A 27,090-nucleotide genomic window follows, 5' to 3' on the forward strand; every position below is an offset into this window, starting at 1 on the left:
TATTTGCATTTTACCTCTGTGATGTGAAAACAGAAGAAAAGAGAAGACAGTCAAAGACAATTTCATCAAGTGTAACTTCATATATTGAATTCAGTTTAAATAATGTACTTGTGAATGTCCTGTGGAATTGTGAGGATCGCTGCTTGTGTGTATACTCTGCATAATGTATATATATATATATATATATATATATATATATATTTTTTTTTTACGCTCGCATATACATTCATGTTAAAAAACGGGTGCCCAATGTTTTTAGCCATGACTTTATTGTCTATTATATCCTATGTATTTGTCTAAAAAAATATATATTTTTCATTATTCTGCCGTTCAGCAAATAGAAATAATTTTGGTCAACCTAATTGACCTAAAACAGGAAATGTGCTCCAGCAGCCCGCCACCCTAGTGAGGATAAGCGGTAAAAGAAAATGGATGGATGGTTGTATTCCTTAGTAATGCTCCTCCTCCTCATATTCCAACACGTTGCTCGCCATTGTGTATAGTGTGTAGCGAGCTGTGTTTGTCAATGGCAACGTCACTTCTGGTAGCCCTTGTGGTGGATAGAGGAACCACACCCGGGTGTCTTAAGCTTCGGGTATGTTCGGGGATGACTCAATATGCGTCATAAAAAGCTAATTTTTAGCTAATCTGTGGTTGAAAACCTGCTGGAAGTTACGTGCATGTATTACATAACATATAAACAATGCAAATATTAATTTTAACTGACCCCATAGCATCTTTGTCATCTGACCTTTAAGAGACCCAATCCACCCCACCTCTTCATACCACCACTATCCATCCATCCATCCATCCATCCATTTTCTGTCGCGCTTCTCCTCACTAGGGTCGCGGGCGTGCCGGAGCCCATCCCAGCTGTCATCGGGCAGGAGGCGGGGTACACCCTGAACGGGTTGCCAGCCAATCGCAGATACCACCACTATCACGTTGCAATTAAAAAAAATAAATAAATACTAAAACACAATACAACAATGTGTGGCATTACAGAAAGAGAGATATAATTTGTTTCATTATTTATTTGGCCGTTAACAAATATTGCTCCGGGGCATCTTTCACTCCATAATGTCATATAACATACAGGTACTGGGTATTGTTAACGGGGAACTTATACATGTGTACTTGTATGTCGCTACTCGTCATTAAAGCACACAGGCGAACAAAAGTTCATATTTTTTTTCATTTAACCTTTATTTAGCCAGGAAAACCTCACTGAAAGTCAACATCTTTCTTACAAGAGTCTTCTGGTCAGGACAGGCAACAAACACATCAAACAAGATTAACAGGACAAGCTAAAAACATTCAGACAAACAATCTCATAAACAACAACCAGCAGCATCCGTCCGAACGCTTTCAAACCAAATTCAATTCAATTCAATCACAGCCTGATGTTTCAGCCTCCCAGCTGCTTAAAGTCCTTTAAAAGGGTTCAGTGAGACTAGATCCTTCAGTTTCGGCTGTTAATGAAGCTTGTTCCATGAAGAAGAAGCTGCTTATTGAAAATAATGTTTCCCTAGCTCAGTGCGGATCTTAGGTACAGTTAAAAGCATGAGGGCTTCAGATCGAGTCTCACAACTGCCAGAATGTATCGGGCAGATGTAGCTCGACAGGTATGAGGGGAGCAGACCCAAGGTAACTTTGTAAATTAACATACGCCAATGCTGTAGCGTGCGGTCGACATGTCTGACCATCTTACACGTGCGTAAAGGACACAATGATGTGCGAGCGCTTTAAAATTGGTGATAAAACGCAGAGCAACGTGATAAATTGTGTATAGTTTACTCAGGCTCTTCATCCACACACGCATAGAGAAAACATCGCAATCGTGGCAGCAACTGGTCTCTTCTTTCCCTCAAAGGAAAGACATGATTTTATTCTAAAATAAAAGACAAGCTTCGACTTCGGCCTTTTCACTAGCACCGGCCTTATAATGCTGTACAATGTGCACACGCTATCTTCCACCATCTGCATCGCGAGCTTCACTCCTCCGAGCCACTGTGACGTTACCACACGTGCACAAATCATGTGAACCGGAATGCTCGGGGAAAAAAAAAAAGCTTGTGCTTCCCAAATGTAATAGATTAACCCTTTATAGGGCACTCATGATAAAAAAAAAAAAAACTAAATACAAAATTTGTGTGACTTTTTCTCCTTTACTTCAGTTTTTCCCTTCAATACAATTCCTGTCTCTTTGTGCATAGACAGTATATGTTTATTTGTCTGGGTGTATGGGTGTGGTTTTCCAAGAAAGAAGGACGAAAAACATAACATAGGACCAATAAGTACTCTTTACAAATCAAATCTTCGTACAGTAACAATAAAAGGCATTCGATCCCATTTTATCAAAATGATGTCAAGGCGGCAACATTCAAGCAACAAACGCAGCACTTTTGTTTATAACTGTTACTTTCAAGAATTGCACCACATCCGGTGGCGGACTAACTTCACAGTTGCCACGCGGCAGCAGCTTTCACTAATCAATGTCACATATGCACAAAGAATGAATCATTAATTTGACTCCTCAAACAAACAAACAAACAAACAAACAAAGACTCCTCAAACAACAACACTATACAAAATTAATAAAATGTTGAAGGCACTTAAATAATAAAGATTGACATCCTCAAACAAAAAATGACTTTGTAGCCATATGTACAATCTCGCTGCAGACAGTGCTGCACAGACAGCCACCGGCACACAGCACGAAGTGGAGGAGACAGTTGAGGAGGCTTGCCCCAGCGTAGAGCTTCCCTGAGCACTTCACAATCAATATTTATGGTAATGACACAACAAAAACATAAAATACATCTGACTCACCGGAGATGCTGATAAAGTCACAGCAGACCTCCTTGCTTTTTTCCTGCCTGTCTGTGTAAGCTAACTGGCTTGGTCATACATGCTGCTCTGAAAAGTGCCCCCCCCCCCCAAAAAAAAATAAAATAAATAAATTGTCCGTGTTGAAACTAGCCAGACAGCAACTATGTTGGTTGACCTTGCCTCACAAAGTCAGGTTTCTCTTGAGAAGTGCACCTTGAAAATTATATTTTAATCATGTCTGACATTGTCCTCCCCAGTAAATCAATCTCATGCACATATGCAGCTCAACCTTTCTGAGGGCTGTACACAGAAGACTATTTAGCTGAACCAATCAGAGGATGGGGAAAAAAAGCCGTTTTCGCTCGGTCTTCACGAAGGTGCAGGTCGGTGAATCTAAAGTCTGAGTGGTTAAAAAAAAGATACAGCCATTTCAAAGGTGTGACGGTGTTTGATGCCTGCACTCGGGATTCTGAAAGCCTTGAGCAAATCACATTTATATAGCAACACAGAAAAGATGAAATCTTATTGGACAAAAAAAAAAAAAAAAGTTAAATGTACTGTACACGACGAGAAACTGGCCAGTCAAGACACACACACCATTTTACAATTCAGACTATGTGAAACAATGAGTCCCAGCCCTGGAAAAATGAGTCCCTGCAATATATTATCACGGAGTACAGATTCAGGAATCCTCTGCTATATGACTGTTGTTGCTTCACAGTTCCACTATATTGCCGATTTTTATTTCTACAATTTGTACAATATTTTTTGTCTTGTCCATTGCTCTTGCTCTCTCAATATATTATGTTTTGGCCTGCCACAATAGTGATTTTCTTTGTATATATTTCCCAAAAACACACTCGAAAATCACAATAAACAACAGTATCGTTGATGTTTTTTAATGCCACTGATGTAATATTACAGGGCATAATAATTCAAGTACATCCTTTTTAAGAACATTTAACTTTCAGTTCTAAAAAACATTGAACATTGGCATTGTAATGTAGAACAATACATTTTTTATTTTTTTAAATAAAGAGGCACCAAAATGTTTTAAAGTGGCACTAAGCGTGGCCAAAAAATGGCATGTACATTCGACACACCACAGAGAAGAGTCGTGTTCACAAGCCTGCCAAATCTGAATGTACTGCTTATCCTCACTAGGGTCGCGGGCGTACTGGAGCCGATCCCAGCTGACTGGACGAGAGGCGGGGTACACCCTGAAATGGTCGCCAGCCAATTGCAGGGCTCATATAAACAATCAACCATTCGCACACACCCATGAGCAAAGAGTCTTCAATGAACCTTCGGAGTCCCCGGAGAAAATCCACCCAGGCACGAGTTGAACATGCAAACTCCACACAGGCAAGGCCGGATTATTGTTATTACATTTTTAGTAGGTGTGACGGATTTGCGTCATGTTGGATTTATACTCATGCAGGTTATGATCCGGAGCACAGACTTAAGTGGACCTTGCATAAACTCCTCTGGCAAGGCAGCTACATTTACATAATTTAATGACGCAGAAACTTGAGGGTTTATTTGTTATTATTTTGTTTTTACTCACACAATTGCACATTGATGGATCGCCAGGTTAAGTTCGAAGTTCAAAGTACAGTTGAAAGCTCCAAAAGTCATACACTTTAGAGTTTCATCAGCATTTTCTAAAAAAAAAATAAATAAATAAAAAAAATAAAAATAAAACATGCCTCAAAACTCAAACAAAATTTCAGTTCAGATTTGAAATCATCATCATGTGTGACATCAAACAAGACATCAGCAACTATCATTAGACTTCAGCCCACTGATCATCTTGGAGTTGTCAATCAAAAGTGTCATTTTGCGTTTTCTATATACTTTATGTGTTTTTCAAGTTTGTCAAAAAAGGACAAGTGCGATGATAACCACAGAACAGGAACTTTCTCTTATTGCACCCGCACGTAGTATTTGGATGCTCAGTACAATGTCAGCCATGAAAATAAATACATATCAATTGCATACACAAATACATTTTGACCAAGCAGATTCCATTTTAAATACCATGTAACAAGAGTAGAATGGCTTTTAAATGACCAGAGAACTTTGCGAACAAACGGCACATTTTCACTATGTCCAAAAGGTGTTTTTTGTTTGTTTGTTTTTATTTCATAATGTCAATGTTGACTATCAGTTATCTTAACAGTGCATGCAGAGAAAACACCCACAAAGCTCAAGACATGCAAGTTACTGTATTATTTACAGTGAACACCTTCTTGTTCCATTTCCAATGTGTCGGTCAGGCATCGTCACGGTTTATTACACAGTGGGTTAACTTATTTTGGGCCTGACAAATGTTACGCAAGACATTGCCCTGCACAGTTAGTGTGTTAGTAGATTAGCTTTTATGATGCTAACAGCTTGAACTTTGAACAAAGTCATTCAATTAATAAATGTGTCGATACGACAAAAAGTTAGCGATCATCAATTACAGATAAAGTCTGCAGCATTTGGTTCAAAAGAACCCAGAGAGACCCACGGAGAATATATGTAAAGTGATTACAAGGCAGTGCTATTAGGGGCATCAAATGTGCAGCATGAACTGCTGACTGCACGGTCACAGAGCGTGACTTAAAGACAGAAAAAGATTACGCAAGGCAAAGGTGCACCGACCTGGGCGAATGAGAAATGTATGCAAGGTTGAAAAGAGAAAAAGATGGCGGGAAAGAGTCAATTCTGGAGAAGACGATAAGGAAAGGGCAGCCCGATTAGTCACGGCCAGCTGTACGGTACTAATGTGGGGTCAGCTTGGTGAAACATAATCTTAAATTGCTTTGAGGGCAGAAGAGACAAACTATTGTGGTGGTGCAGGTGTGCCTGTACAGAACAAATGGCTGCAGGATACAAGGGCTCCGGAAAAATACAATAGTGTACAGCGGGAAAAGGGCATGCGTTCTATCTAATTTGTCTCAATCATCTAGTGTGGGTATATTGGGGGAATACTGAATACTGACCTGCCCTTTGAATATGAAATGAAAAAAAAAAGGACGAATGGGCCTTATTCACTCATATGTTATGTTAGTAAAAACGTATTATTATTATTTTGCTCTGTTTTTAGAAAAAAAAAAAAAAACAGTCATTAAAATGCTATAAAAAAAAAACTACGGTATTACTGTAAACTTTTTTTCTGGCTTCCACATCAAAATATATAAGATTTTAAATGAAATAAAACTGCTGAAGGACGGCATGGTGTACAACTGGTTAGCACATCTGCCTCACGTGTCTGAGGACCGGGGTTCAAATCCCTCTGCTGTAATGCTAATGGTTGGTTGTTTCTATGTGCCCTGCGATTGGCTGGCTACCAGTTCAGGGTGTATCCCGCCTCTCGCTCGAGGATAGCTGGCATAGGCTCCGGCACGCCCGCGACCCTGGTGAGGAGAAGCAGTACAGAAAACGGAAGGATGGATGGATGGATAAGAATGGTGAACTTGTTTCATTTGCAAAACTGTCTTTAAAATCACTCCTTTCATTAGTACCAAAACTTGAAAAGGTTTCATGAAAGGCGCTATATAAGATAAAAAAAAAAAAAAAAAAAGAAGTGGATATACAGTACAAGTCAATTATGTACTTTCTTCCATTTAATAGAGGAACATGAATTGGTTCTGTCTGTCACTATACGTCACTGGCATTGATAGATGAACAAAGATACTGTATTTGTTCTGAATAAATACATTTCTGAACAATTAAGTGACATTTGATAACTTTACCTGAAGAGCTCTCGTTGCCACTGCTCACTGTACATTTGACATTTGACTGACATTTTGTTTCATTTTTGTCATTTTTTTCCTTCAGACACGATTAAACTGTTTAGTAGTGCGAATACGTTTGACTCTTTTGGCACTCCCAAAAATAACAAAGTGAACACCTGCACACTAAATTAGCTTGATAAAGTCAGTATTCGTACATCTGGCATATCAGAGCGGTGAAACTGTCACAGCAAAATAGGTTGAGAACGAGGAAATATTTGTGCATGCGGACGTCAAGGTACGTTTTCTAATGCTGAGGATGTCGATTGAGTACGTCTGCCACTCTGTTTGCATGAGCAATGCACCTCTCATTACTGCAGGGACCTCAGCATTAGCCCCGCATAATCAATTACACTTCGCGGTGTGTGCGTGAGGTGCTGCGAGAGAGGTGAGCGGCAGCCGAGGACACTCATGGCTACATTCAAGTTGACATTATTGATGCCCGTTATCACACACCTCGTCAACTGCGGGCAAAGCGAGGAGGCAGGTCCTCTCCGGCAAACTTCTCGCTGACCTTCAAATAGCGCACACAATACATTTATGCCTCTGTGACAAAATGAGCGCAACATGCTCATTTGATATCATGTTCTTCCTATCTGACACGATGTAATTCTATTCATTTGAAAATATGATGGACTTGAAGGGAGGTCAAGATTTAAGTTGAACCAATTCCTTAATTGTGTTTCAATTTCCCGATATCTTGGGTACGTCACATGATTGGACCGGAAAGATATGCAACGAACAAGGCCCCCCTCGGCACCCTTTGTTTTCTCTTTCCATGTACAACTTTTCTTCAGGTCTACCTTTGCATGCCTGACGGCCTTTTGGTGGCATTTCCCAGTGGAGCTGCATTGATTTTGTGGTATCGATTAAACCAGGAGCTGTTTTGCTTCCTCTCACAAAACAACATTTTAAACAACAATTTGTATGTCACAGAATGGGCTGTGACAGACTGTTTCTGTCAGTTTACAAAGTCTGAGAGAGAGAGGTCTGCACGAGTTCAAGAGCTGATAGCACCGCAATGAATCAACCGCTCTGGCCACCTTTCAACCAATACACTGGTGCCAAATTGAAGCTTGTGTCGGGATACGTTGTGCTTATTTATCTATTTGGTGTTGTATTTTGCAACTTTTCGTACCCCGAGGTCCAATTAAGTGAGCTTGAGAATGGTTGGCGCTCTGCTCTCAGGGGGCCAGAGGCCAACGGTTCAACACAGACACACAGACATTTTGAAAGGTTTTCCTATTGAACTTTAACCAAGGATATTCTTAATGCAGTACTATTTGACATGCTGTAAATGGTGCTTAAGAGGACAGTCCAAAAATTGCAGAAAGAGCAAAAGTGCACTAATTGCGTGATACTAAATTGCTACACCCTGCTGCAGCTTTTGTCGAACAGATAAAACTGCCACGTTGAGAGATGATAAATAGTCTTGCTAAAGTTCACGGACTGAATGAAGAATGCAAAGGGATTGCGTTTGACGATGACGTCCATCTCTGGGCCCGGCAATTTAATCCATTTTGGGGAGAGAGACACTGTCTGTTGCTCCATCACAGCCAGATGAAGGCTGATTAGAGGAGCACATGTATTTGAAGCAGACATAATGTAGAGCCTCTCAGAGCTGATGAACAACATCTAGGAGACAGCATGTTCTTCACCGTTCGGATACTTGTAAAAGGCAGTTTGACTGCGTGTGAGAGAGCAGCCCAATTGGCGAGCAAGGAAACAGAGAGTGCGATGCGTTAAAACGGAAGCTGGACCGAGTTTGCTTCTACTTGCTTTGTGATCTGACGGATGTTTTTGGGGCCCCATCTAGATTTCTGAATTGTCAGAAATGAAATGTCTGTGGTTTTCTTTAGTGCTTGAAGTGAGCTCCGAATTTGTGCCAGAGCTTCCCCAGTGAACATCAGCGGTTTGCTGCTGCCGCGCCTCGACAGGGTAGGGCTTTAATTCAGTGATCCAATCACACCATATGGCCTGTACAGCCCTGTGATGTGCCGAATTGGGATGCCGCTGTGTCGTTAGCCGTGCCAGCCGTGCCGTAGAAACGCACAGACGCGCTCAACTGCCCCACATTAACGATCAAGACCTGGAGCTGAGGGCAGAGCTTGCTGCAGTCCTCTGAAGCTCTTTTACTCAAAATGAAACAAAGCAAAAGGGGAAGAAGAGAACAGCAAGCTTTTAAAGTTTCCACATAATTCATTTTGAAGTGTTGGAATCAGCCCAGTTTTTTCTACATTGGCACTTTATTGACTCATAATTACTGCTGCCCTTTCTGCTACAACACTGTACATTATTTCAGTAATTCCATGGACAAATGGGCAATATCTTGGCTTTGATGAGGATCTTTTTGTCTGTCATGCATTAAATGGAAGCTGTATCCCCAAAAGCGCCTCCTATTGTTCAGCAATTATCGCCTCGGTGTTGCAAATGAGTCACCCAGTTTTCAGATGACAAAATATTGACTTCAAATCCTTCTGATGGTTATTGCTTGGAAAAAAAAAAAAAAAGATCTGATCATCGATTCGGTGCTGTTGAATAAAATTGCTCGCACCTACGTATGTTCCATATTATCATGCATAGCCGTAGGCATGATGAGAGACAATAACAGAATGACTCATGGAGCAGTTTTAATCGTACATTTGTCTCATGCGCAGTGACTCATAAACATTGATCTTGTTTAATCTTGCTGGTCGCTAATGACAGGAGATGATGGTCCTCACAGCACAGGCTGCTCACTGGATTAGTTGTCTAATTGAGGACTTTATCCTTCTCCTCGCCTCCTCCTCTGCCATTTCCTATAAGCCTGCCACATGTTGATGTAAAGCACAATGCATACAACGTAAGCAGGGTGTACTGTATAGCCAAGCGCAGACACTGGATAAACCGTGTTCCTTCGCGTTTTGTCACTTTTGCATTCGTGCAAGCGTGCGGCATTTAAGTTGGAGCAACAGCTGCTCCACTCCGATGCATTCGCAAGGTTCAAGACACAACTGCGCATTTGCACAACAGCACATGCTCCCAGAATGGCACACGGAACAAACAAAGAACAAAGTTCTGGTTCATTCTGTCAGTCCTACTTTCTTCCCTAATAAACTCGCGTGGCTTCTTTAGCTTCTTAGTAGGCTCGGCTTGGCTGCGTATGTGTGTGTCTGTGCGCCTGTGTGTGTGTGTTTACGTTCGCGTGCCTGTGTATGCTTCTATGGAAAGATATCGAAAAGGGCTTTGAGGACAACCTCCATCAATCATCAGCTCAGAGGGAAATGAAGAGCAAGCGATAGAGGATTGATAGAGAGATGGAGGTTGCCACAGGAAACGGCATGCGGAGGGAAGGAAGAGGAATGGTGAGAGGAGCCCCTGATTGAGCTGGGTAGTGTAGTTTATATCCTTTAGAGATAAGGCCAGCGTGCACTGCTCAGCGGCTTCCTCCCCTGTAGCGTGAACTGAGCGTGATAATACCAAAGCGTGAATGGGGCAAATTGAATTAATGCTGCGGTACACCATAAAAGCCCTAACTATAATGCATTCTACAATCCCATAATGAGCAGGGAGCTCAAATAATTTCACACTCCAGTGAAGAAGATGGGTCTCTGAAAGATTTTGGGCATGGCTGACATGCCAATGCTTTTGTCATTTCAGTGGGGTGCTCAGTGGAACCTACTCTGATATCCTGGGGTATGACAACATGAGGCAAAGTCGGCGTACCGACCATTCAAATTCCCTCAACAAATACAAGGCTTAATCACAGAAGATGGTGTCAACTGGCTGGATGATGTCCTTCCTCGATGGCTTTTACAGTTGCTGAAGGGCACATCTGCCGGAAAACACTCTCATTACTTTCCATTAGGATCCCATTCAGTCATGGGAACAGCAGCGACATTTAGACCCAATGATTGTGTTTACATGCAGGGAGAGCAGATGTGTGCTTTTGTATGCGACATGCGTGGAAACCTTTTCATTTGTTCGGGTTCCACTTCCTGTTGTAGATGTAAATGTTTTGAGGTTGTATCGCTATTTCATTCTTCTATATTTCTTTTTCAAATCCTGAAAAAACAAAAAGATCTCTCACTCTGGTCAAAAATGAGTCAATTTGAAGTTCTCAATTGAGAAATATGTGCATTGGTTTAGATATTTGTTCCAGTTTTGCTTGTAATGTTTTATTCCATTTTTTCTCTCTAAATGATAATGGGTCAGCTGAACAGTCCTAAATCATAGCCGTTGATTCCGCAAGCGACAGTCGTTGTTCTTTCCCCTCCAAACGCATTCTTTCCCATCCCGCCGTGCGTTCGCCCACTTCAGCATTAGAGTCACACAGCCAGAAAAGTGAAATTACCTCTCTATCATCAAACCAGAAAGACACAGAAAGATAGCTTCTCTGGCACACTCTAACACTGTGAGATGGCTGCTGATAGAGACAAACGACCGAATGAAAGCCTCTTTGAGCAGTGCACCTCAGTGGCTGGAACGAAAGAGAGCATCATGGTTTCACCTCCTATTTCAACTACCATTTCTTCTCCTCTCTTCTCTTGGTAAACATCCAAGTTAATCCTGCATCATTCTTGCCATCCTTCCCCACACTTCATCCCTTGGGGAAATAGGATTTATTTATTTGTAGCTTCGCTGAATCTCTCCAAACTCCAACCCAGGGCAAGTGCAAGCTGAGGAGGGCATTGGAACCCACTCATCCATTTGCTTGCCCCGACGAAGAAGCATCTGGCCGCTTTTATATAGGGGTCGTTTGAAGGGGTGATGAATGAGTGGATTTGATCATTGATAGAGTCCCGGCATCACTTAAATAAATCCAGGTTGGTATGTACACAAAAAACTGCTGCCAAGAAATTGGTGAAAAAACAAAACCGTGTCACTAAAAAACATGTATCTTCAAATTTGTCAAATTTCTACTCATCAGAAAAATAAGACACAAGATGATTTGGTTCAAGTTAGAGATGGGGGGGGGGAAAAAACAACATTTTGTAAAACAGCGAATGCCTGTCATTGGCAGAGGTAACAAACATATGGTGGAGTGACATCATGTCAGTGCCGTACATGCACAATTGCGCTCAACGCCTAAATTCTACATACATGAATGCACATACAAGGCACACGTGAGTGCGCATATGACACAATTTGATAAAACTCTGCCTAATACTCTGACTAATTAGAGACACACAAATAGTCAAGCAACCCCCCTATCGGAGGATAGAGTAGCCAAATATTATACTCGGGTAAGAGTACTGTTACTTTTGAATAATAGGACTCAAGTAAAAGTAAAAAGTAGTCCTCCAAACTAATTACTTGAGTAACAATAAGAAAGTACCCAGCGAAAAGTGGATATGAAAAATCGACACACCGCTTTTCAAATGCCAGGTTTTTGTGTTGTAAAAGAATTTTGACCGAGATAAAACATTTAAAAAAATTTTCCACCGTTAGTGTGACCTAGAATTTGTACAACTTAACTGATTTATTTTTGTATCTTTTTGAGACGGGAGGTGGATTAATTGCGGAAGTCGAAAATGAAAGTCTAAAAACAGATCGCGCAGGCAATTATTGATAAATGAAAGTAGTGAGCAGCATGTGGAGTATTGAAACGGGGTAAAAGTACCGTTTGTTCTTAACATAAATACTCAAGTAAAAGTCAAAAGTATGCTTCATTCAAACTGCTCTGACAAGTACAAGTTATCCAAAATGTTACTTGAGTAAATGTACAGAGTAAATTGTAGCGCGTTCCTACCCACCTCTGCTGCCGATGCGTGTGTGCGTATGTGTGCGCGTGTGTGTATAGGACAAGGTGCGTGATTCTGTATCGGCACGTTCATGTCAAGCCGCGGAGTCGGTGGTACGTGAGTGTACTGTATGAATGCTTGAGTGCTAATTATCTCAGCATCGAGTGTCTGTTTAGTTAACGTGGTCGTTGTTCGACCACAAATTTGACAATAGAAAACGTGCGTCCCTCTCACATCAAATTATGCACATCACAGAGTTGTAAAAATACAACACTTGACTACTGATGCAGCACTTTTAGAATGTAACCTTATATTGGAGCTGGGTGCACATGTAGACGTACCTACGTAACAATGGAATCTTGAATATATGTGCACCAATTATTCTCACCTGCCAATCAAGACCTCAAAGGAGAAATATATAGAGCCAAAAAAAATAAAATAAATAGATTCATATGCACATTTTAGCAGCCTGTGTTACCTACCATACAGGTTTGAGGCTTTAATACTGTACAACAAACTGATCTTTTACGTAAGCCATTCCTTACAATATCTTCCAACATTTAAGGCAACTTTACAGTGGCCCTGAAGTGCAAAACACAACAGCAAATAACTAAACACAACGGCTAACTAAAAAACAGGACAGCGAATCAAAAAAAAAAAAAAAAAGAAACACAACAGCAAATAGCTAATCAGAACAACAAATAATTAAACACAACGGCAAATGCTGTTTATTACCACTCTCCGTCGCCGACTCAAAACTAAATGTTTAACAAAGAGAATTTGACTTTATGTATTTTAAACAACCACATAGGTTTGCCTGACGAAAGTCTGTTAGCTGAATGCTAACAGACAACGCAAAAGGTCATGGACCGGCTCACGAACAGCATAGCTGTCACAGTATTATTGAAACAATGGATATTTGCAAATAAAAACAGTGCAGCAACACACGAAGACAAACAATATTACAATACTCACAGGCATATTTTCTTCATCATCTGCGTAATATGACTTATATTACAGCAACTTACTGAGTCAGTTTTCAAACGCTTCTTCGTATGTGTCTGTATATTTGCATGATACTGCCTCCTAGTGGACAAAGTTGATTTGAGCTAGGATTGCTTTAAGGTATATAATATTCCCGGAAGGAATTAAACTGCATTAGCATTGCCAGCATGAGCTTTATTTGAAGGGATCGAAACATCGTTGGGAAAAACCAACACAACGTTATTCAGGGCGGCAGTAGCTCGCTGGGCAAGTCCCACTGTGGACCAAAAGAAATTGCAACTCGTGGAAGAAATGCTCATTTAAATAATGACACCACTGAGAAATATACACAGCAATATAAAACGGATTACCTCTTGCGGAATTAGAATGAGTACAATTAATTCGGAAAACATGGTTCATATTGGACAAATCTACATGATGACTCATTATTTTACAGACTTGTGATGTGGTGTGTGATATTTTTACACAGCCAGCTGCTTGACCGAGACCTTACGAAGGCTTTTTAAAAAATTTTTTTTTTACAGATTTTACCTTTAAAGAGGAACGTTATGGAGAGAAAGGTCTTGGTTCAGTTAACCGGGCTGCTTTCTGTCTACATGCCCATGAGGTAGAAAAATGATGGCCCCTTTTAATGCCAAGTGGTCATAAAAAGCATCAAACTAAGCAGTAAAAGTGAAGATATATAGCCTCTTCTCCACCTGTTGCGTCTGTCACCGGTGTCGCTTACAGCACAGGAGCTGCTTCCCAGTGACCGAGTTGCTCTCTTGCCTCACAGTGAACGCACCAGTGTGCAGCCTCCGTCACATAGATTTCGCTTTCATTCGGTCTGCCCCACCTGGATTCAGTCACGCTCACGTGGGCGCTCAGTTTGCTTTGCCACGACCGCAAGATTAAAGTTAGTTGAGTGCATCTGACCGGTCTCAGCAATCAGCTGACATCCTGTGCATCCCACAGCGTCCTCGCAATATGAGCTGAGCTCACTTGCATTAACAGCAGCAGTTGTTTTTTTCACACAGCATTTCACACAGCATGTGATTATATAAGAAACAGTACTTACGGTATGTTTGTCACATTCAAAATTTGCCAAATAATTTGCTGTGCCTTTTAATATTAGATCACAAGATTTTCACAGGCTTGCACTTGTGGGTCTGAAACACACAACTGCACCCTGTTTAATTTTGTCTTTGTATCCATTTATTTGTACCTTCTTAAATTGTTTGTGTTACTTAGTATATATATATATATATATATATATATATATATATATATATATATATATATATATATATTTTTTTTTTTTTTTTTTTTTTTTGTATACACATAAGCTGGCTGGGTGGAGTTTGCACATTTTGCCCATGCTTGCATTGCTTTTCTGTGGCCACTCTGGCTTCGACATAACAAAAACATGCATGTTAGGTTAATTGATGAGTCTAAATTGTCCAAGATGAATGTCAGTGTGAATGGTTGTTTCTCTAGATGTGAAAAGATATTGGCTGAATGGATATTAAATATTGACATAATGTAACCTATTATAGTATAGAGTAAATAGGGAGTTCCTATAAAAAACACATTTTAATTATCAAACAATAGCTGTGATGCCACAGTGTAGTGAAGCAAAAGCATACCGTAAGGTTTAACTTATCAGTATTATCAGATCAAATGTAGGGAGATATAAGTTGAAAAATAAGTTGTAGAATATAAGACAACTTTTTAATGATGAGCCTAGCCACATAAAAACTGAAGGTAGTGAAATTACCCTGAAAATAGCTGAGGGTTCATGGGGCTAATTAAGTTCCAAGCTTGGCATATCATGATATAAACCAATTAAGATGATCATAACTGTACTGGACGTGATCTATGTGAAGGTGTGTGGGAAGCTGATCCCACTCTGCTCAGGTGCCTTACATGTGCTAAGCTCAGAAGTTTGGAGCTTTTTACTTCCACTCATTTCCATGTCTTACAGACCTCACACATTGGATTTGCATATAATTTAAACAGTATTATGGAGCATATAGTATATTTGAGGAAAAAAACCCAATGTTTTATCACTCAGTATTTGATGTAAAACAAGACGGTCAACCGATTTATTGGAAATTACCATGGACTGCCTTGATGGAGAATAAACTATAAATAAATTTAGCTTTCCTCGGGGGTCACCATAATTTGGGACCTTCATCATATCCATGATGGTTGGTTCAGTTTTTGGATATTCAATCAAGTGCAGACCTTTGCTAACAACACCAGATTTTCGATTCCTCCCTAGCAGCATGTATAATATTGTATGGAAGACAGTACGACAGTAGGACATAACCAAGAACGCGTGCCGTGTTCGGCGTCTTGTTATATGAAATATTCCTGGAGCCACACCAATATGTAATGATTTTATTATTGGAACTTTGCCCACTTCTTCATTTCACAGTCTACATAAATTGCTAAGCGGTTTTCAAGTTAAGATCGTTGCAAACATTAGAATTATAAATCTAAGACAAAATGCGGTACCTCCTTTGCGATGTAAAAAGCAATTGATGATTATTTGTGTGCGTGTGTTGTGAACAATCTTGACCCACGGTTGGACCTAATACTTTAAAAATACGAAGATGTGTGTCTATAGTTAAAGTTCATGGTGTAGTGTGGGAGTTGTGTTCAGTAGAAGGGTTCCAGTGAGTTAAGTTTTGGACAGGCAGTTGTTTACTGCAAAAGAAAGGACCAACAGATGCTTAAGTTGTGTGCGTGTGTGTGTGTGTGTGTGTGTGTGTGTTGTGAAAATTGCTTTGAAAACATGCCAGGGAGAGAGCTGAAGGTGTAATAATGACCTATGAAAAGTGTCTGGACTTTCTGGCTAAGCACTTTCTTCCATGGTGCTAAAAGAAGAACTGGTGCTTTCATGAACAAGATCATCTCGAAGCATGACAATGCACCATCTCAAAAGAAATTCAAGCAGAAACTCTCCCAAAAGTCACAAGTTGAATTGATATAAGAATTATGCAGCCGCTATGAAATAAGGGGTTCAGTGTCAAAATGTAACTCGGCTTGTTAAGATATTTTTGATTGAAATAGCTTTTGAGTTCAGTAAATATAACCTCATGCATAATGCTACAAATTCAATAAATGTTGTTGTTTGAAATCTGGCAAAGGTCTTACAAATCTGTTGTGCGTAATCATTTTGAATACATTTTATGGTTCAAAAAAACCTCCCAATTATCATTGGGAGGTTTGTTCCAAAACTTTTGAATTCCATTCTGACAGTTGGTGACTCAAAGATTATGTGGCCTGTTATTTGTAGCAACTCTAAGAAAAATTGAGTCTGACTCTCTGCTGGTCAACGCTGGATCAACTCTGATGTGGGGAAGCAATTTAGTCCATGGCATAATGTACATATTGCGTACATATCACTTCTTACCTTTAAGTTCATTTACAGAAAGATAATGTCTACAATCTATTAATTGAATTAAAAGTAATCAAGAACAAATCGACAGTAACATTTGAACAGTCAAATGCACTGGACTTGTGTTTTATTCAATTTGGTTTTATTCAATTTGAGATATGAGTTAGAGACAATAACAATCTTCTGTTTTATCAAATAGGACAACTAAAGTATAAGAAACGTATGCTGAATGCAAACCGTTTGGAATCATTTTGGTGATGATGCATTTCTGTTTATTTCATGTAAATCTTACTGGTATTTAATTGACACCTTTGTTATACGTTTAGATATACGTTTCTTTGTATCTCTGTCCAGTTGTTAGTAGGACGTTGCAAAGACAAAATGTTATAACGAGGAAGTCATTTTGGGCCAGATGAGATTGCAAAAGCAAACTTTGCCGAGGTCTGCTTTCCAAACTGTCCTTAAATGTAGCTCTATCATGTTATTGTACAAATTGTATATCAAAAGGAATTAAAGACTGTATTTGTTGGAATTCATTTTCAAATGTTTAAATGTTTACCCTCTGGTTAAAAAGCACGAGTGTTTGAGCTTTTGCTCTTCAACACTCTTGTCCAAATCCTCCCCTGTTATGAGTAAGCGTGAAGAAAAATAAATAAATACTGTAGCTATGAGGCAAATATAATGACAGGGAAAACAAAATGTTCATCTGATGTGTTCATGCTCCGTTGCTCATCCTAATAGAAAAAACTCCGCAGATTACTAATTGTGTATGAATATTATATATTTTTTTATTGTTATATCCTTCACCATAGATTATGCTGTATAATTGACATTTTAGATGCTATTTGTTTGTTTGTTTTCCTATTTGTCGGCATCATTACGCACAACTACAGTGGCTATTTTAATGTGACAGTTATATAATTCATTCATTCATTTCCCATACCGCTTGTCGTCACTAGGCCCGCGGGGGTGCTGCAGCCTCTCCCAGCTGACTCGGGGCGAGAGGCCGGGTACACCCTGAACTGGTCGCCAGGGCACATAGAAACAAACAACCATTCGACTAACATCTACACCTGTGGTCAATTTAAAGTATTCAGCTAACCTACCATGCATGTTTTGGGGGATGTGGGCAAAACCCACGCAGGCACGAGTAGAACATGCAAACTCCACACAGGCGAGGCTGGATAGGAACCCGGGTCCGGGATGGTCATGAGACAACACAGTGGGACAAATTGGGCAAATGTGACAGGTCCTGATTGACACGGATGCCTGGAAAAAATGTTAAACTCTCTCAACATTTGCGACCGCGGTCAAGGTGTTGATGAGGAAACTAGTCGGCCGTAGTAAAACGCAGTTAACCCACCCAAACCTGACAGTACGCAATAGGGCGTATCCAAGCTTGGAGGCGGGCTGTGGTAGGTCGGGAAGCATATTTATTTCCCGGTGCTATCTCCAGCTCCTTTCGAGCTGTGTCACTTTCTGTTGCAATTATCACGGCAAGCTGGGGTGTTCGGTGCTTGTAATCATGGTGCATCCCGGCATGTGACGGTCAATGGGCTTGTTCTACTACGGTTTGACATGGCTCGTGCAAGTTTAGAAGGGTCTGTCTGTCGCATACATTGATAACTGCCCACACTCACCGCCAACAATTCTTCTAAAGTTAAGCCACAGGTTTAATTAACCTACAATCCCTGCCGGGGCTTACCTGTTTATAACGCTTCATGTTGATCGTGTGTGTGAGAAAGAGTGAGCGGGAGAGAGGGCTCCTCTGCATTTTCGAGCAATGCAATGCACAGGGTATGTGAAAAAACAGCCTGTTTTACAGGTTTTGCTACAAGCGACGGATTAGTGAAAAAATTCTATTGGGCGGCACTATGCGGCCCTTGCACTGACACCGACTCCTGGCAGGGAAGCTTCATCCGATTCCGCCGTAAGGGACCCAGTAAGAACATGACAGGCCGGAAGGAAACTACTCTCGTCCGTGGCAAATGGCTGGTCGAACTGTCACGCGCCTTTGAGCCTTCGGGACTCGTTTTTTTCAGATCCGCAAATGAATAGCTTAAGTTTGCTTTACGTTTGTCTCAAAAATAAATGCACCACAAACACGCCTTCAACAATTCACACGCAGAGTTGAATATTTACAAAGGATAAGTCATGATAAATGCACACACAACATTAAAAAACCTGTAAATCACGGATATATTTGTGGATCTGATAAATTGTATAAATCGTGGATATATCGGTGGATCTGAAAAGCATGTGTAAATTGTGGATACATTTGTGTAAATAATTTGGAAACATCTCTCCCCATAAGCCTGTCCCCCCACGGCCCGTCACCAATAATGTGCTAGACTGTGAGAAAACTTAGCGAGACGTCGTGATACCGAATTTTCTACGTCGGATTGTGTTTGTGTTGACACATTAAGGACTGCAGTCCTGGGTTTGTTTTAATTCCTCGTTAAAAAAAAAAAAGGGACCACTGAAGCAACACATTTTTCCTCATGTTTTTGAGACTGTAGGGTGAACGCTGCAGCTGGCTACTCGTGTGGACCAAATGGGTGGCAACAATGTCAGCATTTTGAGGTTAATATCATGCAGCAACATATTGGGGGAAAAAAGAACGAAGAAGTTTGTGTAGAAAACGAGCTTTTCCCACACTGATAATCAGATTGACACTGACACTCCAGATTTGCCCCTCTCACGTAGCCTACAAATATAGCTTTGGAAACACTCCGTTTGTGACACAAGTTGTGTATTTCTGTATTTAATCTAATTAGATTATGTTTATCTTTCTAGCATTGCCAGTGCCAGTGTACTGGATATGTAAATCTTATTATCATATTGTATATTTAGATTGATGTTGTTCTCATTGATCCAGTCCAAATATTGCCCTTTCATCTGACTTTTTTTTTTTTTTGGGTTCGTTCTTTTACCCATACCTGCAGGCAGCATCTATAAAATGTCCTTTGGCTCATATTTGAATGAATATCAAATGTGTAACGAACGCCCATTTTGTCTCAGCCGTTGGTTTCAGCCATTGTTGCTGCAGTTGAGTGCGTGTAGCAGTTCATGTATTCCACATGCCGTTGAATCTCTAGCTGTCATGTGCATTTTTCTTTAAGCATAGAGCTTGGCTGAGTTGGGTGTGTTTCTTTGTGTTCTCACGTGGGTGCGTGTGTTCATGTGTGTGTACGCATTTGTGTGTCTGTGTGGAAAGGCTTATTGATACAAATTCGTACCCTCCGCTGAACTGATATTAACTTTCCATTCACCTGCATATAAGACGGCACCCCTGAATTTCTATGTCTCGTTTGGGCCATTGCCATTTTTGCTTGCAGACACACATTATTTAATTTCATGCAAATATTTGTTTATTGAAATGATTCCTCTTTGGGTACAAGAGAACCCAGGGATCCATAACAACCCACTGATATGAGTATATTTTAAATAGTGTAAACTGTGCTAACGTTATTCATGTGTAGTCTCTTCTGCGCTAGTTTTGTTTTCTCTTCCAAACATAGTGTCGACGCTGCCAGCATTGTATTGTCCTAATACCCGGTAGATTTACTTTATGTTCCATACGTTACATTACACTCCTTCCTTCGCACTTCTCTCTTCCTCCATTGTATTTCCCTCTGTGGATCTTCTGCATGTTTTGTATCAATGATCCTCTGCTTTACTGTTGACTCTCATCCCTCATCCCACACAGTGCGTGTCCTTTTACTGTGGGCAGTGTACACTCTATGTGCACACAGGCAGTGTATATGTGCACATAGGCACTTGAGACAACCTTTCTCTTTATTCCACAAGCCACTTAAGAACTTTATATAGCAACTATCCAAGGAAAGGATTAACAGCGGGGAACATAACAGAATGGCTTGCAGTAAGATAGAACACACACACACACACACCATACCCGCGAACGACGGTCAAGCACACGTTGTACCCTTGTACCCTATTTATGATACATCATTTTGCCAACAAATGCTTCTTTCAAATACTTAGGACTTTGCTGCATACAGTGCAGTGTTTTATCACATTGAGCCCTGAGACTAAAAAGCAAACTCGACTTATTGGAAATCCAGTGAAGCCTGTGAGCCTTTACCATTTTCCGTTACTTGATCCCATCTTTTGTCTGGCGTCTTGGGTCATGCAACTGCTAGGGACTTACTCATAGCTGCTGTGCTACATACTAGATTAGGAGAGAAGTCACACACATTTGCTGCTGTGCAAGACATGCTGCATGCACTCTCACTTGCGGCGTGCACACTCATATATACTTCATTATCATTCCAGAACGGATAGGCTTTAATTATCTGCCTTGGCTCTGATTAGTGTCTGTAACAGGCTAATTAGATGGAGTCTTGTAAAATCATCCCCACTATTACCAGAGAGACGTGTTATGGAAAGACACCAGCAAGCAGGAAGCAAGGAATGTGTCTTCCTGCAAATATTTGATAGTCGACTAAATGTTAAGAGCTAGAGCTCTGATTTCTATGGTGATTAACGGCCCTGCTTTACGCTGAAATCTTTATCGTGTACCATTATTCATCAAGTGGATGGTTCCAGGATGATCGAGGCTTGAATTGCGTAAACCACCCCTGTCGACATTAAGGCGATACCATCTGAACATTGATTAGTTTCTCAGCACCCACGATACAGTGGAAATTTATCTGAAAAGGAACTATCTTCAGGATTCAACCCAGAACTTTTCTCACTACAGAGCAACTTTAAAGCGTGTGCAGGCAGATAGATTAATTCTTTTCCGCTTGCTTCTTCTTCCCTCTGTTATTATCCCTCTAACAATCCTTTTAGGAGCTGTCACATACTTAACTGCTATTATGTTTCTCTTGTGAACTCTGTGGAGTGTAACATAGTGTATTTCTCATCAAAGTGCATCTTTAACTGTAAACAGGTTTCAAAAGAATGAGCAGGATTATTTTTAAGTATCAGCTGCTGCATTTTACAGTACACGAGTATACAACCCCAATTCCAATGAAGTTGGGATGTTGTGTTAAGCATAAATAAAAACAGAATACAATGATTTGCAAATCATGTTCAACCCCATCGTTAAAGGAAAACACGATAAAGACAAGACATTTAATGTTCAACCTGATAAACTTGATTGTTTTTTGCAAATAATCATTAACTTAGAATTTTATGGGGGCAGCATGTTCCAAAAAAGCTGGGACAGGTGGCAAAAAAGACTGAGAAAGTTGAGGAATGCTCATCAAACACCTGTTTGGAACATCCCGCAGGTGAACAGGCTCATTGGGAACAGGTGGGTGCCACGATTGGGTAGAAAAGCAGGTTCCCTGAATTGCTCAGTCATTCACAAGCAAAGATGGGGCGAGGTTCACCTCTTTGTGAACAAGTGCGTGAGAAAATAGTCCAACAGTTTAAGGACAATGTTCCTCAACGTACAATTGCAAGGAATTTAGGGATTTCATCATCTACGGTCCATAATATCATCAAAAGGTTCAGAGAATCTGGAGAAATCACTGCATGTAAGCGGCGAGGCCGAAAACCGACATTGAATGCCCGTGACCTTCGATACCTCAGGCTAATATTTTGGACATTTCCACAAATCAAGGTTCATAAAGACACGGATGAGAGAGTTTGATGTGAATGAACTTGACTGGCCTGCACAATCTTGACCTCAACCCTATAGAACACTTTGGGATGAATTGGAGCGGAGCGTGAAAGCCAGGCCTTCTCGTCCAACATCAGCGTGTAACCTCATAAATGTGCTTCTGGAAAAATGGTCATAAATTCCCGTAAACACACTCCTATACCTATATACCTCCTATATATTGTGAAAAGTCTTCCCACATGAGTTTAAGCTGTTATAACAGCAGAGGGTGGACTCATGTCATATTAAACCCAATGGATTAAGAATGGGATGTCACTTAAATTCATATCCGAGTCAAGGCAATCTAGTGGCAATATAGTGGTATAGTATATGTACAACATACAATGAAGACTGCGAAAAGACCTTTTGTTTGTGGTGCTAATGTAAGTCTATTAGCAGTTGTAATTTGCTTCATTTTTGTTTTTTTAAGGAATTTATGTTTTTCATCAGACACCAGCAAAGAGAAACAGTGTTATTCCAAGGAGAGCTCACGCTCAGGTAGTGAACGGACTAAATCTGCTGCTACTTTTGTCTTGGATTTAAAAGTACACATATAGCCTCCCGCCTTACGCAGGTGACTGTTTTTATAATGGGATTTGAAATCCATAATTACCTTTAGGCTTCTAGTAACTCACCTTTGTATGTGTAAGATGGTGTGCGACTTTGCATGTCTGTGTTTGTCTGACAGGAAGACAGTTACATGCTTATCAGCTGTATCATGTATAATGTGTCAGGGTGTGACATCACTGCTTGCCAACCCTTGTGCTTGTGTTTCTATCCGTGTGTGCATGTTTGTGTGTCCCAGCAGGGGTTCGTTCTTCTTTTCTCAGTTGAAACCTCTGATGGCTGCCTACTAAACTGTTTGGCACCTTATCTGACATTTCCTCATGCCACATTGACACAAGATCACAGCTCATATTTTTAAAAATAGTGCCTTAGCTTACAATGCTCCACTTTTGCCCCATTAAACCTTGCAATGGCATCAGCGCAAGTGCCTTAAGTGCCTGACTCAACTGCACAGTGCTGCATTTCGACAGAAAGTGGTTGAAGGCAACCCCACGTAGGGGCCTAGAGCTCGAATCATTTAATACCGGTAATTCTGCTTCCTGCTTTTTTTTTTTGGCTTTCCTTCCTCACATGCTTTCAATAAAAAAAGTAAAAATCAATCCAAATGTTTATAAAAATAAAGTGGACTTTTGGTGCATGTGTACAGATCCATTTTTGGGGAGTGTGTCAGAGTGCATCGGCACTTGCTGTTGAATTTTTTTCTAGTGATGCGTTAGATATGTTTATTTTGTTTTATGAACATTCAGTCACTAAAACTGGAAAGCTAAGCAATAACTTTGGACCTTTCTTATCATCATTATTACCAAGGAATTTATCTGGTGTTTTATTTTTTTTGCCTCTCTTTTGGTGGCAGGTTTCACAAAATTGTAAAATTGTGTGTGTGTTTTTTTTTTTTAAATGGGCAAAACACCAGTTTGCTAAAAAGTTGTCATGGTAAGTCGGATCCAGAGAAAATCCTGGATGCTGATGAAAGTTTACTGTACCTCCTTCTAACTATTAACATCATTGATGTGGTCATTAAAATATTTCACAGTTGGCAAATTCATGATAGTTTCAGAATTTAGGAACAAATTTCCCAAAATACCCACTTAAACAAATTCCCAACAAACCTGTGCCAAGATCCATGCATGAAGACCGTTGTTCTAGACAACATATCACTCCGTTCCTTTTATGGAGCTAGCAACAATAACTGATAATCATTCCTGGCTATGCTTCAGTGTGACTGGTACTGTTTATTTTTCCTGTCCAACCAGTCACACGAGATGATAATTGGATTCAGGGAATCTTCTTAGACACTCTAGTGGGCAAGTGAGATGGGAACCAAATGCCTGCAGTCATGAGGCGTTGTCCAGAGCCCCTGCGGGAAGATAAAGGCAACTTACAAATTTGCTAGAGGAGACTGTGGCTGAGGGGTTGTCCCATTGGAGCCTGGGAGTCTTGATGGATAATAGAAGCATAGTTTTGTCTAGAGAGCCTGCCCCCACGCTTTTGTAGGTTGATTGTAGACTATTCCTCACACATTGAAATATGATAGGTAAAGAATCTCTGTTGTACTTCACAACATATAATCATTTCAATCTTATATCAAAAACAGCACTTGTTCTGCATACTAGGTAGCATGGTGCTGAGTGGGTAGCACGTTTCCGTCCCACTTTTGTGGTTCAGGGTTCGAATCCCGACTCATGGCCTTCCTGAATGGAGTTCGAATGTTCCCACGTGCTTGTGCGGTTTTTCTCTGGGTAGTTCTGCTTCCTCCTACATTCCCAAAAACATACATGTTTCGTTGATTGAAGACTTCAAGTTGTCCATAGGTGTGAATGTGAGTGGCAGTGCTCGTTTTTTTCAATAGATGGTCTGCGAACGGCAGGCAAAGAGTCCATGGTGTACCCGACCTCTCGCCCAAAGTAAGCTGGGATATGGTCCAGCACACCTGCCACCCTAATGGGGACAACCAGTATAGAAAATGGATGGATGGATGTTCTGCATACATCAACCTCAGCCCCTTCCGTCCAACTTGCCCCACCGCATTGCTATCTTGGTCCACAAATTGATCACTTCCTGGATTGACCACTGCAACTCCCATCGTTTCGGTTTACCCCAAAATTTCATCCATAAACTCTATCTGGTCCACAACTCTGCAGCCTGCTTTATCACCCCAACCACCTCAATTAGTCATATCACACTCGTCGTAGATAGCCTACCCGCTCGACCGCCATGGGCTCACAGCACCAAACCTCTGGTACTCTTTCGCTCCCAGCACAAGGAACGTTAACCAAACAGTTCAGGATGTAGTTTTCGTCTCACACACTGTCAGATGGGATAGCATACAGTATGTTTGGCATAAATGCATCACTGCTCATCCTCAAAAGAACACCCAACCTACAATAAAACCTGGTGTTGGCAGCAACTTGCTTTGGGGAATTATGAACAGTTCCAAATTCCAGTCAGTGTTAGCACAAAACCTTCAGGCTTCTGCTAGAAAACAAAACCAAAAAATGTCAGGAAAAGCCGACAAGAACAGTTTATTTTGGGTTAATCAGAGGCACATTAAATGCTGGCAGTTGCGTGCTGACTCCTATTTAACATGAATTTGATCGTGATTGGTTAATTCCCAACTCAGCCACATCTCCAGACCACATTTATAAAAGGATGTTCATACTTGTGCAACCAGATTATCTTATCTTGTTTATTTTTACCTAACTTCTCTCAGTCACATTAATGGTGGCAAAAGTTTTTGAAATGATTTATCTCATATTTGTCTCATTTCTTTTATGTCACAAAAACCTGGCCTTTGAACAGGGGTGTGTAGCCTTTTTACATCCACCGTATGTGACATTTCCAAACAATCACAAATGATTAACTTAGGAAGAAAAAGCTCTTGAACTTAAATGGACTAAAATTGATGTTTTTAATTCGATAGTTATTGTTATCCATGGAATTATAAGTGAGTCAGCTCAAAGTTTAGTATGATTTTCAAACTAAACTAGTTTGAAATTCAATCGAGTGGCAATCAATTCAGTGCTCTGAGATGGATGTAGTGAGGGAAGACGTGAGGGCAGTCGGTGTTAGAGAGGAAGATGCAGGCTGACATGGAAAAAGATGACACGCTGTGGGGACCCCTAACGGGACAAGCCGAAAGGAGAAGAAGAAAGAAGTTTTTCTTGAATATTCTTAACGTCTATAAACGGGGGTTTGCAACTTGCGACAATAGGAAAACACAGGTCCCAGGGTGACAACAGTTGAGAACCGCTGCTATAGAGCATGACTTTGATCTGCTATCAAGGAGATCGATGGGAGTGACAGCTGAAAACAAACCACAACTGAACGAGGTGGTGGTGAAAGCATCACAAAATAAAAATGGAGTCTTTTTTATCGATCCACCCATCTATTTTCTATACTGTTTGTCCTTATTAGGGTCGTGGGTGAGCTAGAGCCTAGCCCAGCTAACTTTGAGGCAAGAGGAAGGGTAGACTCTGGACTGGTCACCAGCCAATCACATTGGTGTTATTCACTTCAGTCTATTTTAAGTACAGTATATCTGTTCTAATAGTTTTGCTCACCTAAAAATGCTGTCTTTCTTTACAAATAATGCTTTGTCTATCCGATTCGGATGTGCTGCATATACCTCTTATATTCAGGTTTTGATGTTAAACCAAGTGCTTTCAGTCTAAAAATGAAGGAATTGGCCTTGCTGTTCCAATACCTTTGGAAGGCGGGGGTGTATGTCATGATCAGAAATGCACCCCGGCTGACTGGCTGCATGTCTGTGCTCCAGATTCAGCTGTCTGCTTGCCTCACCTGTACACACACACGCACACTTACATGACAGCTGTCACTTTCAGTAGCCACAGTGCCGTCACTATCTGCTCTTTCCCCCAGGCCCCGACTGGTACCTGAACAAGGTGAAGCTGACGATCACTGATGTCAACGACAATGTCCCTGAGTGGAAAATGAAGCCTTACCCATACCAGGCTGGAGTGTCCCCCGATGCCACTGCAGGGACCTTTGTTTATCAGCTCCAGGCCCTCGACGGGGACGAGGGCAGAAGCGGGGAGGTGGAATATTTTTTGGCTGATGGTAAGATTTTGGCTGCTCACACTCACACGTTTAAATTAACATGTGGAAAAAAGTAGGCTGAGTTGTGTGCATGACGCACAATGGAAC

At 40.8% G+C, this 27,090-nt stretch overlaps 1 protein-coding gene across 3 annotated transcripts in view; it reads left to right on the plus strand.

The window, feature by feature from the left end:
• The window catches only part of LOC133402830 (neural-cadherin-like), a 112,820-nt gene that overhangs the window by 12,313 nt on the left and 73,417 nt on the right, over nucleotides 1-27,090 (plus strand). For all 3 annotated transcript variants that reach the window (XM_061677008.1, XM_061677009.1, XM_061677010.1), the window contains exon 2: nucleotides 26,806-27,003. In XM_061677008.1, coding sequence (XP_061532992.1) covers nucleotides 26,806-27,003 — 198 coding nt within the window. The remainder of the gene's footprint in view (nucleotides 1-26,805; nucleotides 27,004-27,090) is intronic.

The sequence above is a fragment of the Phycodurus eques genome, chromosome 5 (assembly GCF_024500275.1).
Source record: "Phycodurus eques isolate BA_2022a chromosome 5, UOR_Pequ_1.1, whole genome shotgun sequence".
Taxonomy (NCBI): domain Eukaryota; kingdom Metazoa; phylum Chordata; class Actinopteri; order Syngnathiformes; family Syngnathidae; genus Phycodurus; species Phycodurus eques.